Source organism: Suncus etruscus, chromosome 12, assembly GCF_024139225.1.
Source record: "Suncus etruscus isolate mSunEtr1 chromosome 12, mSunEtr1.pri.cur, whole genome shotgun sequence".
NCBI lineage: Eukaryota > Metazoa > Chordata > Mammalia > Eulipotyphla > Soricidae > Suncus > Suncus etruscus.
Window position 1 is genome coordinate 39608507 of NC_064859.1, and position 15718 is coordinate 39624224.

The 15718-nt window shown below is 37.2% G+C and overlaps 1 protein-coding gene across 1 annotated transcript in view; it reads left to right on the forward strand.

Annotated features, from left to right (window-relative positions):
* The window catches only part of CCDC88A (coiled-coil domain containing 88A), a 151000-nt gene extending 140746 nt beyond the window's left edge, over window positions 1-10254 (forward strand). Inside the window, 4 exon segments of the mRNA XM_049784762.1 lie at window positions 1878-2146; window positions 2682-3135; window positions 9427-9523; window positions 9987-10254. Coding sequence (XP_049640719.1) covers window positions 1878-2146; window positions 2682-3135; window positions 9427-9491 — 788 coding nt within the window. The 3' untranslated portion in view covers window positions 9492-9523; window positions 9987-10254.
* Window positions 10255-15718: the final 5464 nt, after the last annotated feature.

A 15718-nucleotide genomic window follows, 5' to 3' on the forward strand; every position in this document is an offset into this window, starting at 1 on the left:
AGTTTATTCACTTAGTATAAATAGAAACTCCACGTAAAAACTAAATAATAGGCAAAGAATATTAAATGTTTGCATTTAGAACAATTTTTGGTATGGGGTATGGGGAGGCCCCATACCAGAGCCCTTCTCCCTGGCCTGGGGAGTGCTGGGAGGCTTGGCAGGCCCCCAGCCCTCCTTGTCTTTTTCCCCTGACTCCAGGCCTTCCCTGGGTGCCAGCTCAGATGGCCAGAAGTGGGTTCAGGTGGACTCTTAGTGGTCCTCAGGCTTCCCCCCTACCTCTCCCTACACTAATGGAAATTACTTTGGGAGGAGGGAAGGCCGTTTTAGTACTTGTTTATGTTGGGACAGTCACTGGAATTTTTTTCTCCTTGTTTTCCTATTGATAGTATTGTATGCATATATTTTATATATCCATAACATCTATCTTGTATTGTGACCTTGATACTGCCCTACAAATCTCATTTCTAATATTTTACTGCCTCAGTCCCAACCCTTATTTCCCCCCATCTTCCCATGTAGGTGCAGATCACCACATAGAGTGATAAGTGCAGTTAGAGAAATAACTACACTGAAAACTATCATAACAATGTGAATGAATGAGGGAAAAAGAAAACCTGTCTCGAGTACAAGTGTGGGTGGGGTGGGGAGTAGATAGATCTGGGAAATTGGTGGTGGGAATCCTGCACTGGTGAGGGGGGGTGTGTTCTTTACATGACTGTAATTATACAACTACAATTATATTTGTAGTCACGGTGTTTAAATAAAGATAATTTATTAAAAAAAAAACAATTTTGGGGTGTTTTTTTTTGTGTGTGTGTGTGGTTTTTGGGTCACACCCGGCAGTGCTCAGGGGTTACTCCTGGCTCCATGCTCAGAAATTGCTCCTGGCAGGCACAGGGGACCATATGGGACGCCGGGATTTGAACCAATGACCTTCTGCATGAAAGGCAAATGCCTTACCTCCATGCTATCTCTCTGGCCCCCAATTTTTGTTTTAACCTAAAATTTTTAAACTCTTATGATTGTATTTAAGTTTAAGTTTTGAAGTTTTTAGGACTGGAGATATAGCTTAGTGGGCTAGAGTGCAGTGCTTTGCAAACAGTTCTGGGTTTGATTCCCAGAACTGCATGGTTCTTCAGCACTGCCAGAAGTGACCCCTGAGCACAGAGGGAGGTGTGTCCCTCTGCCAGGTGTGTCCCCATAACCAAATAAAAAGAAATAAGCTAATTTTAAAGTTTTTACAGCTGTTGGGTCATGAATTTTAAAATATATAATATTCACTTATTAATATACTCATCTCTTGAGATCCTGCTCTTTTTACAGTCTGTGACTACATTGGTGAACAAGTCTTTGCCCTTAGGGAAATTAAATTTGTAAATTTGACAAGATAAAAGGCAGTATTAGTGGTGATTGGCATTTGTAAATTAATCTTGAAAATATATTTGGGTGGATAGATAATGCAGTGGATGAGGTACTTGCCTTATACATAGCCAACCCAAATTTGACTCCTGGCCCCTTGGTGTTCCCTAAGTTGTAGAACTCTAAGCACCACTGGTTGTGACATGAAAAAAGAAAAGAAGGGGCCGGGCGGTGGCGCTGGAGGTAAGGTGCCTGCCTTACAAGCGCTAGCCAAGGAACGGACAGCGGTTCGATCCCCCGGCGTCCCATATGGTTCCCCCAAGCCAGGGGCGATTTCTGAGCACATAGCCAGGAGTAACCCCTGAGCGTCAAACGGGTGTGGCCCAAAAACCAAAAAAAAAAAAAAAAAAGAAAAGAAAAACATTTCTATATGGTGAGACCCAGTTAATAAATATCACTTATGTGGTTTTAATCTCATTTCTATTTCTGGCTTCTTAATACGTCATTTACTCTAAAAGCAGGTGCAGTTAATATTCAAAGCAGACCACAAAGTCACAGCAGTGGGGAATTTAGCCTGCTTCATGATTGTGAGGCTTGGTCCAGCAGTGGTAGCAGCCCAGTCCAGTACTTGAAAAGACAAACCAGATCAAGTCCAATGCTTCAGCACAAAATGTTTGAAACATTGGAGAGTCGAACATATCACAAGATGAAAACGGGGTCCCCTGGAAGTGAAGTTGTAACTCTACAACAATTTTTGGAAGAAAGCAACAAGCTTACCTCAGTACAGGTTAGTTTTCTCTAAAGTGAACTTAATTTAGATGGACAAAATAAGTAAAATGTTTATGCTTGAATTTTAGAGCTTTAATTTATAGAGTACTTAGAGATATCAGTAATTTTATATCATATACCCTAATATACAGCGATTTTCAACCTTTTTATACTGTGGACCAGCACTTACAATTGTACACTTACAATTGAAATTTTCTCATCTTATTTTTGTTTGTTTTTTGGGCCACACCTGGTGATGCTCAGGGATTACTCCTGGCTATGCACTCAGTAATTACTCTTAGCTTGGGGGGCTATATGAGACGCCAGGGGATCGAACTGAGGTCCATCCTAGGCTAGCACGGGCAAGGCAGACACCTTACTCCTTGCGCCACATGAAATTTTCTCATCTAAATTGAATGAAGTATACCAGTGATTCAACTGACCATTGGAAACCTCTAGGCTGTCACTCATCTGTTGAAAACCACTATTCTAATGTATAAAGAAAGTAAAAGCTTGGCTATATTTCATTAATTTGCTTTTATTTTTTTTAACAGATAAAATCCTCAAGTCAAGAGAATCTTTTAGATGAAGTAATGAAAAGTTTGTCTGTCTCCTCTGACTTTTTGGGAAAAAATAAGCCTGGTAGCTTTGGCCTAGCCAGGTCAGTAAGTGGAAAAACCCCGGGAGACTTCTATGATAGACGGACAACTAAATCTGAACAATTTGTGAGACATGATCCTCGAAAGACTGAGGATCCTTCCTTCACTAGTTCTCCAGGGAAACCTACTCAAGGAAAAAAGAAATTAGTAAAGGAGACTTCTTTGTCACGACAATCAAAAGATAGTAATCCTTATGCCACTTTACCTCGTGCAAGTAGTGTGATCTCTACTGCAGAAGGAACTACCCGAAGGACAAGCATTCATGATTTTTTGACCAAGGATGGTAGACTTCCTGTATCAGTTGATTCAGCACCAGCTACTGCTGATAGTAACATCACTGCAGCATCTAGTGAGTACTATTTACATCAATGGTCCTTTCATACACTTCAAAGTCCAACACACACTGTAGTATCTCATTCACAAAATGATGTAACTATGTCTAAACCTCTATATGTCCAGGATGGAAACTCAAGAACAGAAAGATCACATTTTATAAACCAAACTTTAGTTACAATTAAAACAACTAGTGATACATCTAGAACATTAGATAAAGATAACATAGAGTCATTTGCTGTGACTCACCTATCTCAACCATTTTTATCCCTGAATACAGAATTGGTTAGTAACATTAGTGGGTTACCTCCTAAACCAGTCACTAGGTTAATGAATGAAGTTTCTGCTTCTTTGGATAAAACTGCACAAAAGGATAGTAAACAGTTTTCCAATCATCAGAGCCTTAGCAGTAGTAATCCACAGTCTTTTGTAGATAGAAATAATACTACCATTCCTGCATGCCTCTATCCTAATGACAAAGAAGCTGAATTGTTAGTTTCTGAGGATAACCAGACAGTTTGGTATGAATATGGTTGTGTATGATTAAAATTGCAAAAATAATAGTGCTCTTGTCATTTGATAGACTGTATGCTTCTGTAATCTTATTGGAAGAGATCATTTGGCTAGGCTTTTTTGTTTTTAAGTTGTGGCATAGTGTTCAACTATATTTGAAGGCTTGTATATAAATGTGAATGTGTAACTACATCAAATCCTCCATGAAATATTAATTGCATTGTGCATTTTTTGCATGACTTTAAAAACTTTTGGAATATTTGCTCTTTTTTTCATATTCCTTATCACCTGATAAGAGATTGTTACTTTGGATTGTAGAAGCATGTTAAAATAATTGCATGTTATAATTAGCAAGAAAATATTTCTAAGTTATATTTACTTTGTTGCTTTTCAAAAGGATGCTTATTTTCTTGTCTCCATTTTGCTCTTTCCTTCCCTGTGGCTTCTCACTCCCCCCCCACCAGAACATTCACTTCATGTTTCACATGTACAGTTTCAGTAAAAAGTATGTAAAAGATGTCACTTTATTTTGCCATTCAATTATGCCTTTTGGTTTATTTTCAAAAAAAATAATTAAAACTGAATTAACACCATGTAGCAAGTATTAACTATTGCCTGTATTTAGAAATTTTTTCAGATTTCAAACACTGTTAATGCTCATAAATTTAGTGTAATTCTATTTTTAGAAAAAATCACAAATTTAAATATAACTTGAACAGATGAGTAGGAGAATTTTTATTTTACTTCTTCCCTACACTTCATCAAACAGATGCAACAGTTCAGATACTATATATCCCTCAAGATGATGTTTTACTTGGAATCAGTTAATACAATAATCTTTCCATTTGTTCTTTTTTAATATAGAAGGTCAAATAAAAATAAATCAAGTCATACTCAATTTGTTGGAAATCTGCATTTTTACTTCTGTTCAAACAAGTAGCTAGTTAATAAAATAGTAAAGGTTATTCCTTCTATTCTGTAATTTTAGATCTGTCTTTAAAGTAGAATTTTCTAAAAGGAATAAATCATTCTAAAATAAAATGAAAAATTAGTGTTTGTAACCATTACATAAGTCTGTTTTAGTAGGACAAATTTTAGAATTAAAATTTAGACCTAGGGATATAGGATATAACTCACTTTTTGATCCTGCCTTGCATATGTGAGGGCCCGGATTTCACACACGCACACACACACACACACACATACACACACACACACTCTCTCTCACTCTCTCTCACTCTCTCTCACTCTCTCTCACTCTCTTCTCTCTCTTCTCTCTCTCTCTCTCTCTCTCTCTCTCTCTCTCTCTCTCTCTCTTTCTCTCATACATATACATAAACACACACACAAAGTTTAATGGGCCAGGAATGTAACTTAGTAGTAGAGCTACATGCCTTACATGTGTTGCCCTATAAAAAATATTAAAAGATAAAAATGAAAAAATACTAAAAGATAAAGAAAATGAGATAGAAAAAATATTATTAATTCTGACTCCCTTGTCAAAAAACTTAAAATGATCTTGTCACAATTATAGCATATGGCAGAGGGGTGGAGTGGGGAATGGGCAACACTTAGCTGTGCTCGGGAGCTATTCCTGGCTTTGTGTTCCAGTACCCTAATGGTACTTGGAGACCATATGTGGTACCATGTATTCAAACCAGGATTAGTGGAATACAAGATAAATGCCTTGATTTCTGTACTATTTCTCTGGTTCGTTTTAGGTATCTTTTAACTCCTTTTCATCTAGCGGTAGAAAAAGGGCCTGTCATTAAAGGCAAGCACTCTTTGGAGGAGGTGCATCACTGGCCTATATAGCACTTTTGTTTGGAAGCTGCTTTGGAAGCTAGTGATTGAACCTGGGCTAACCGCATGCAAAGCATGTGCTCAACCATTGATCTCTCTCTTTTATTTATTTTTTGTTTGTTTGTTTACAGGGGACACCCTGTATTGCTTATGGATCATGTACTCCTAGAATGGTGTTTAAGGGGACATGTGGAGCCAGGGATAGAACACTACACCCTTTTAAACCATGTACCCAGGGGCCGGAGAAATAGTACAGCGCTAGGGCATTTGCCTTGCATGCGGCCAACCTGTGATGGATCCAGTTCCATCCCTAGCATCCCATATGGTCCCTTGAGCCTGCCAGGAGCTATTTCTGAGCACAGAGCCAGAAGTAACCCCTGAGTGCCGCCAAGTGTTACAAAAAAAAAATGTACCCAAGGCTGAAGAGATAGCGTAGAGGTGGGGCATTTGCTTTGCACGCAGAAGGACGGTGGTTTGAATCCCTGCATCCCATATGCCCCCGAGCCTGCCAGGAGCGATTTCTGAGTGTAGAGCTAGGAGTAACCCCTGAGCACTGCCAGGTGTGACCCAAAAAAACAAAACACAAAAATGTGCCCAGCCTCCCACTTTTAAAGTAGAATTAGCTACACATCTAGAGCAGTATCTCTCTCTTTTTTTATTTTATTTTATTTTTTATTTTTTTTTATTTTTTTGGTATTTTGGCCATACCTGGTGACATTCAGGGATTACTCCTGGCTATGAGTTCAGAAATTGCTCCTGGCTTGGGGATCATATGGGATATCGGAGGATCGAACCATGGTCTGTCCTAGGCTAGTACACACAAGGTAGATGCCTTATGGCTTGTGCCACCTAGAGCAGTATCTCTTAATTCTGTTTCTAAAATGGATTTGTTATTTTGCTTCAGATTAAAACTAGTCCTAGCATCTAGAAGTGATTTGAAATGTAACTTTATAAATAGGGATAAAATTATTATTACATGTTGGGCCAGAGCAGTGGCGCAGGCAGTAGGGCATTTGCCTTGCACGGGCTAGGACTGACCCCGGCTCAATCCCCCAGCATCCCATATGGTCCCCTAACTCAAGGGCAATTTCTGAGAGCATAGTCAGGAGTAACCCCTGAGCATCACCAGATATGGCCCCAAAACAAAAACAAACTAACAAAATTATTATTACATGTTGTTAAAGTATTCTTAGTTGGTCCAAAGGAAAATATAGATAACCTTTATTTTGTGAAATTTTTACCTTCTGTAAATTAAACCATCTTGTATTTACCAAGAACAGGGAGACTTCCATTTGTATCTTTGACCATAGATCTTTTTATTACATACTAGAACAAAAAGTATCCTAATGCAAACAATCAGAAAGAGGGGTTAGAGGGATAGTATAGTGAGTAGGGCATTTGCATACGGCCACTCTGAGTTCAATCCCTGGGAAAGGACATTTCCCTTTATGTTGTTCACCCAAGTTCAATCCTTAGCACCCCATATGATCCCCCAAGCCCTCCAGGAGTGATCCCTAACCACAGAGCCAGGAGTAAGCCCTGAGCACTGCTGGGTTTGGCCCCCAATTTTTTTCAACTTTTTCAGGGCCAAAGAGATAATATAGTAGGAAGAGTGATTATCTTGCATACGACCAACTTTTATTTTTTTATTTTTTTATTTTTGGGATTTTTTTTTGTGGGGTCACACCTGGCAGTGCTCAGGGGTTATTCCTGGCTCTATGCTCAGAAATCGCTCCTGGCAGACTTGGGGGACTATATGGGATGCTGGAATTCAAACCACCATCATTTTGCATGCAAGGTAAATATGCCCTACCTCCATGCTATCTCTCTGGCCCTGCACAAACCAACTTTTGATTTCCAACATACCATATCTGCATCCCCCAATACCACAGAGTGATTTTTTAAGCTCAGAGCAAGGAGTAAGCCCTTAGAATCACCATGTATGGCAAAACATAAAAAATAGAATTCAACTTATTAGATATTAAGAATCTGATCAACATTTATTTACACAGTACATACTGAGAAATCAATTGCCATATTAAACACATTATGAAAAATTATATTATAGGGCTGGAGAATAGTACAGGAATTAAATGCTTGTCTTGCACAGTAGCCAATCCTGGTACCACATATGTTAACCTTGAGTACTGTCATGAGTGATCCCTAAACACTGCTCCCCCAAGCCTGCCAGGAGCGATTTCTGAGTATAGAGCCAGGAGTAACCCCTGAGCACTGCCAGGTGTAAGTGATTATCTTACATGAGGAGTAAGCTCTACTGTTGCTGACTAAACAAAAAAATTAAGTTTATATGAAAAAAAAATTTTTGTGTGGAGGGTATGTTTGGATTATCCTTGGTGGTGCTCAGGACACCATGAGGATTGAAGCAGAGGTTCCTGCTAGCAAGTATATGCTTCAAACCTGTGAGCAGAAACCCCTGATCCAGGAAAATAAAATTCCCAAGTAATAAGTCAAGTAGTTCAATGGCTTTGGTTATAAACATTACATATTTTCAAAATGAGCATACTAAGCATGCAATAAAGACACATGAAATGTTGTGAGTATTGTCTGAGAATAAGCACTAGATTTCATCCAGAAACTATGACCAGATGGGTCATAAGAATTCCTACAAAACACTAAATTCTTTCCTATTTGTTATCCAGAAGTTTTGGCTGTGGGGGGAGATTTAGAATGAAATCTTCCAAAGATGCCAAGTTAAAAAAAAAAAAGGAAAAAAGAAAAAATAGAAACATTTAAAGAGAACAGTGAGGGGCTGGAGCAATAGCACAGCAGTAAGGCATTTGCCTTGCAAGCAGCCAGCACAGGACAGATCCCAGTTTGAATCCCGGCATCCCATATTGTCCCCCAAGCCTGCCAGGGGGGACTTCTGAATGCAGAGCCAAGAGTAGCCCCTGAGCACCAACACATATGACCCAAAAACCTATAAATAAATAAATAAATAAATAAATAAATGAATGAATAAATAAAAGAATAAATAAATAAATAAAGTGAAGCAGCTTACGTTTTTCTGGCACTGTCATCATCATAGATACTCTATGGCTTCACAAAGGATTATTTGAAATACTACTTGGAGGCTCAGATCCTTTATAAATGACAAAAAACTAAATGCTCTCATAGGTTTCTGTTCTTCTGACATTTGTAAATTTAGTTAGTAACTAAATTCCCCTTAACCAAAGCTGTTTTATTTTCCTATATTATGTTTCATATTTTTTTCTTTTTGTTTTATTTTGGGGCCACACCTGGCAGTGCTCAGGTTACTCCTAGCTATGCACTCAGAAATCACTCCTGGAAAGCTTGGGGACCAAGTGGGATGCCAGGGATCGAACCCAGGTCAGCTTATGTGCAAGGCAAATGCCTTACCCACTGTGCTATTGCTCTGACCCTGACTCAAATTTTGTTAGTTAATGATACAAATATTTCATTGTAAGTACTTCTGCAGTTGCATGTAAATGTTAGTTTTTAATCTTAAAATTGTATGTGACCATTTCATATAGTAAGTAAACATGATTCTATGAGGTAATGCATTTATTATTATTTTATTTATTTATTTTTGGGTTTCAAGGCCACACCTTGTGCTCTAGGCTCTGCAGTTAGGGATCACTCCTGGAGGTGTTTGAGGGTCAGTCATTTGAGGAGCCAGAGATTGAATCCAGATTGGCTACTTGTTTGGCAAGTGTCTGTCTATTGTACTTTCTCCACAGTCCCAATAATAGATTTTTAAACACCAAGTTTAGGTACCAAAATGCTGGGCACATGTTTTGCATGCAAGAGTTCCAAGTTTGATCCCTCAGAATAGCAACTGCATAGCACTAAGACATCCCCCACCCACCCAGCACTGAATCTGTATCTGAGTTACCAAAGTAACCAAGTCAGCCAGCACCTGATTCAGTGAAAGTGCTTTGGTTTCTGATCTTCATGAAGTATTATTTTTTTCTCCTTTGATTAAATAACATGAAATGCTTTTTTCCTGCAGATATGGACAAAGTACAAGAAAGCAGAAATTCAAAAAGCAGGTCTAGGGAGCAACAAAGCTCCTAAATCTATTACCCACTACATGATGTGGGCAAGTGGTGAGTTTCTTGCTTAAATGTAAATGAGATTAGTCTCATTTATACAGACTAACTGCATTATATTTAAGAACAAGTGCTCATTGCATTAACAGACATAAATATTGCTTGCTTATCATGACTTTCTAAACTCTTTACTAGTAAAATAAGATTAGTAGATTGCCATTCAAGTTTTATTGTCAGTGCAGGAAACCTTTCAAAAGTATCCCTTTGATTGAAATATTATTTAAGAGTTCCTTTTTCAATTTGAAGTCGTGCGGTTGGTGTACAATGTCCCTACAGTTGTCTTAATAACTGAGAATGAAATGTCTTTTCTAAAAAGTGCTACTCAAAGAAAAACTGTGACTCTTCTTTTGCAATATGTAGTGCATGCTGATGCTATAGTGGCTGCTTTATATTTTATATCTCTTATCTTCAAGCATTTCTTATATTTTCTTTCTTCTTTCTACCTTCCAATTATATACAGAGAGAAAAGTGTCCTTCAATTTCTCAGTATGAAGCCTTTATTTCTGAAGTAACAAGACACCCAACTATAGCAAACACTAGAAAAATAATCTCTAAGGAGACTTTAAACAATTCTTCGTGACTAGAGCAGGCAAGAAATACAAATCTTCATTCCTTCCTTGAATCAGGAGCACTTCTGGAGTCAACTGCCAAAATCGTTAGGTTTTAGGACTTAACCATTAACATTGTACTGTTAAGATCTAATAAATAAAGGATATTCTCTCACTAAAGACCAAGTGTCGTAAGGTTTCAAGATGGACTCCAAGAGCAATCTACTTCATTCATCATTTGTTTATGCATTCTTCCACGTTTTCTTAATGCTTCCACATTAGCCCAAATCTAGCCATTTATATTTAGTGGTGTAAATCTAATTAAATGCTGTAGTATATTGTGGAATGTACTGTATATTAAGATACAGAGAACATGGTTTTGGCATGTCAGAGCCTTATTTGGCTGATTGACTAGCATTTGTGTGTGTGTGCATGCATGCACACATGTGCACTTTTAAGGGTTATTTATGTGTGCTGCAAAAGAAACTCAGTTAATAAATCTCAATAACTCATAATGAGATAGAGATGATACAAATTAGTTATATTAATCTTTCTGTATTCCCCACTAAGCAATACTAAGCATTTACTCATACATGAATCCAAGGTATGAAGAGTTTTTCTGAAACTTTTTAGTAAGGTGGTTTTCCAGCAAATAGTATTCACAAGATAAAGTTGTCGTGTTTTAATTCCTTTTCCTTTTTTAGCATTCATTTCTGTACGTGTGTGTGTGCGTGTGTATGCATGTGTGTGTGTTTTTAACTTGAGAGTGGACTATTGCTTAAGAAGTTTTCTTAGGGAAAATATAATGTAAATAATTTACTATGTCTACATTTTTCCAGGAACTCATTTATTAAGATTATTGTTTATTAATAAGAATTTTCTGCTTTCTTTATACTACATATTAAAGTTCATACCTTTTATTAGTACTTTTGGAATATTTGTATGCATTTGTTAACTTAAATATTTGAAGGAAGCACAAAAAAGAGTAAATTCAGTTAACCCAGGGGAACATCCTTTTTTTGTAGCTCCAGTTTTGTAACACAGTTTTATTTTCTTATGCATTCAAAAATGCATTGCTATGTATTAATGCATATTTATTATTTAACATAAATATCAGAATATTCTAAAGGTCTGAAATGAAAACTATAATGACTTTAACAGTATACTTCTTAGGCTCTCATTACCAGCTCAAATGTTTTTTGGAATAATTCATATCTTACTGTGTGTGGTTTATGAACTGTGTTTTATTACTAACCAAATAGCATGAAAAATATGTGTCTCCCCTCCCTAGTTCTTCCTACTTTATTTGGTAGCCAATAGCATGTTGTGTTCATAATCTATTTTCAGAAAGACTGATGTAAGAAGAAAGACAGCATGTATAGTTGACCAGAATTGAAATGGAAGTTAGAAAACTTGGATTTATTTAACTTAATTCTGCCATTAATTTAGATTTTGTCACCAAATACTGCTGTAAAGTTGTATCACTTTTAAACTCTTAATTGAAAGGTGCTATGTAAGTGTAAATACAAATGATTCTTACTAAAATACAAATATTGCACAACAGAAATATTTAAAGCCTATTCTCTAGAATTAGGAACATCTGTCTTCAACATGACTCCCTAGATCCAAGTATCAATTTGATAACGGGCATCAGGGCTATCTAGAGACTCTTACATGTAAAAAAAAAAATGTAAATCCATTTTTAGGTGGATAAATTGAGAGTAAATACAGATATATGTTTAGCTAAATGCTTTAGGGTGTAACTAAGATTTATATTAACTAGCATCTAATTTGCACAAGTAGGACATATCCCAGGTCAATTACTGAAAGTTGAAATTTAATAAGTGTTGTCCCAATGAGGTGAATGATATTATAGCTTAATTTCTCCAGGAGAACACCAACAGAGAATAGTCCAGCTCAAGCATTACATTAGTGTTTAGAGTAGAAAATATTTAAGGGCAGCCTATAATACTGAATTCAAGTAGACTGGCCCTGAAAAAATAAAGTAGAGACATCTAATGGAACACTTGGAAATGCTGCAAAAGTATGCATTTCCTCAATATATTCGTCACCATTTTCATACCATTTTAAGGATTAGGTAATAACCATAGGAATACTTTATTTCCTTTAAAAAATTAATGTCAGGTGCCAATTTAGTAGGAAGCTATTTTTTCCCCTTAAGCTTCCACCAAACAAAATAGTGGCCAACTATAAACTAACTGGCCATTTTCCTAACTGGGTGAAAAAATGCTGATTTAATTCTAAATTAAGACCTAAACAAATCCCCAATGAAAGCTACAGAATTCAGGGGACAGAGATAATACAGTGGGTAAGGTATTTGTCTTGCAAGTGGCCAACCCAGGTTCCATCACCAAACTTATATGGTCCCCTGAACACTGCCAGGAGCAGTGCCAGATTTGAGCACAGCCGGTTTGGCTTCCATACAAAGAATTCAAGGGCAAGTTATGGCCCAGAGCTCCTGTACAGTGCTTCTAGTCTGGCCATGTGGAAATGTTTGGTCCAAATTCTTGAACTGGAAGTTACCAAAGAGTTCATAAAGCAGGTTTTCATGTAGCACCTTTCATGTAAGGTATGGTAAGAACCAATTAAAAATCACTGTGCATACAGCCACTTCACAGATTACAGCCTGCACTACAAATAGTTAAGAAGTGGAAAGTTGTTATATCAAACCTGGAATTAAAAGGAGTAACAATGTATGTTAAATGACATTGCATTTTACATTTTTATGATAAAAATGAGATTCTTTTCTGCTACATTTAGTTCAAGATTTTTTTTCTTAGCCTTGACTGAAAAAATACAAAAGGAGGGAGGCATTTTATAAAATAAACCATGATGTACAAGTTGAAATATATGGACAGCAAAGAAAATTACTTATTTTGCACTCAAAACAACCTTTAACAAATCCTGATTTTAGATTGTCATTTTTAAACCAATGGTTCTCTTTTTCTACATTTACCGTTGCATTTACAATTGTTATTAAGTTCCAAATCACATAATAACATAATGTAACATTTCTGTTAAAAGTTCTATCAAGGGATTTGGATTTAAATTGCAAGATGTTACTACCTGGCAATACCTAACACACTCAGTTCATAACCAGAGACTATTGCTTGGTTGATTTTGTATTTTTAAAACCAAACACTTTTTTAGTTTTAAATATACTTCTTTGAAAAATTTAATTGGTTTAACAATCACTTTCCAAACTGAAATAAAAAGAAATAAAATAGGTGATTTTGTAACAGGTGGTTATAATTACTTAAAAATAATACAATACAATCTTAATCAAATGCTATTTTTGATTTTCCTATTTCCCAGAATCCCTATTTCTATATATAGCAAGGGGTCTCAAACTCAATTTACTTAGGGGCCACAGGAGGCAAAGTCGGGGTGATTCTTGAGTGCAAAGTCAGTAGTAAGCCTTGAACATTGGGGGGTGTGACCCAAGCAACTAAAATAAAACAAAACAAAAAAAAAGATTCCTCTAGGGCAGGGACACAAAATGTTGTACAGAGGGCCATTTGCGAGTTTGAGACCACTGGTTAGAGAATTTTGTCCTATTAAATCATTTTGGGAAAAGTATTGAGATTATGCAATACTTATTATTAAAACAGAATGGTTTTAATAAGTCTAATAGTTGTACAAAAAAACTTTTCTTTTTTTTTTCAATTGTTGTATTTGGACCATACCAGGTGGCACTCAGGGGTTATGCCTGACTCAGTGCTCAAAGTTATTTCTTTTTTCTTTTTTTCTTTTTTTCTTTTTTTTTGGTTTTTGGGCCACACCCGGCAGTGCTCAGGGGTTACTCCTGGCAGTCTGCTCAGAAATAGCTCCTGGCAGGCACGGGGGACCATATGGGACACCGGGATTTGAACCAACCACCTTTGGTCCTGGATCGGCTGTTTGCAAGGCAAATGCCGCTGTGCTATCTCTCCGGGCCGTTATTTCTTTTTTCTTTTGGTTTTTGGGCCACACCCGGCAGTGCTCAGGGGTTACTCCTGGCTGCCTGCTCAGAAATAGCTCCTGGCAGGCACAGAGGACCATATGGGACACCGGAATTCGAACCAACCACCTTTGGTCCTGGATTGGCTGCTTGCAAAGCAAACACCGCTGTGCTATCTCTCTGGGCCCCTCAAAGTTATTTCTGACAGGCTCAAGGACCCTATCTTTTATTTGACATATTTTAGGAGACAGAAGAGAAAGCAGCCAGCTTATTTCCTGTGTGGAAGGCTCTTTCTAGATGTTTTCATAAGGTGTGGGAGGGCAGTTAGGCCAGTTAAGGTCATCAGAGTCTTTGTAGTCAGTCTCTTAAAAACTGAGATAAAGCTAACCTGGCACTTAAGAAATATTTATGGAGAGCATTTCTTTTATTAGACTTTTTGTTATGGGATATCCAACAGTTCTCAGGACTCTTGGGTATGCTCAGGGATCACTCCCGGCAAGGACCAGGGGACCAAATGCAGTGCTGCGGGCTGAACTTGGGTTGGCTTCAGCAAGGCAAATCCCTACCCTTTGTACCATCTCTACAGCCACTAAATCAAGCTATCTTAAATATAGCCTACATCTCATAAGAATTCTACCATAGCAGTACTAGAGGTTAAGGCCCAGGCCTTGTTTGCACCCAGGTTTCATTATGTAGTGTACCAAGCATCTCTTGAATGTAGCATATGTGACTCAAGTAGTGGCTAGGGGAAAGCCTGGCACCACAGCAGCCAGACCAGCCCCAAATCCTCAGTCCCTAGCATTTAACTACTGCCCAGTTGGGCTCATTTGGCCTGAATCATCAGGAGGGGATCCTATGCCTTCTTCACACTGTTGGGGAGAACCTTCACCCAAATTCAGCCATAAGTAGACATGTATTTCTTAATCATGTGTCAGGACATTTTAAAGTTTTAATTTAGTAACAAATCGGTACAGATTAAGTACAGTATTTCCGTTAGAGGAAATTTGATCAAACAGGAAAATACATTTATCATAAAAATACTGATTCCCTATACTAAAGAAAAACAGTAATTTTGACAGTGTAAATTTTTGTAGTTTAGTCTTTGTCAGACCCTCAACTAATGAGGGATTTTATATGAATTTGAGGGAAAATGTCAGTGTTCCCCTTTATGATTGATCTTACATAAGACAACAATAGTGTAGATTCTTTACTATATCAGATGTCATAGTTCAAAGGGGAAAATAAAATTTAATATATAACAATCAGAAATTTAGGTATGCTAACGTATCTAACCTCTGAGCAATTCCTAAACAAATTCTTAATGATTTAACTATATTGTTAGAGTGTTTAAATTAATTTTAGGCCTGGTATATAGCTTAGCAGTAGAGCAATTGCTTTGGATGTGAGGTCCTGTGTTCAAGCCCAATTTCCTAAAATCAGTTAATTGTATCAGAATAATAAAATAAAGCATTTTTCATTTCAGTGCTTTTCTTAAAATTATAGAGATATACTTTATGGGAAGTTCATTTCCACTAGGGAGAAATGGTTTAAAAACACTGCAGTGTTTACCTTTGGCTCTGCAACCCCCATGTTTTAAATTTAACTTTCTAGGCACTGTGGTTTACAAAATTACGTGAAATGTTCCTTCCTGGAAATTTCTTACTCCTTATTTCACCTTCCCTA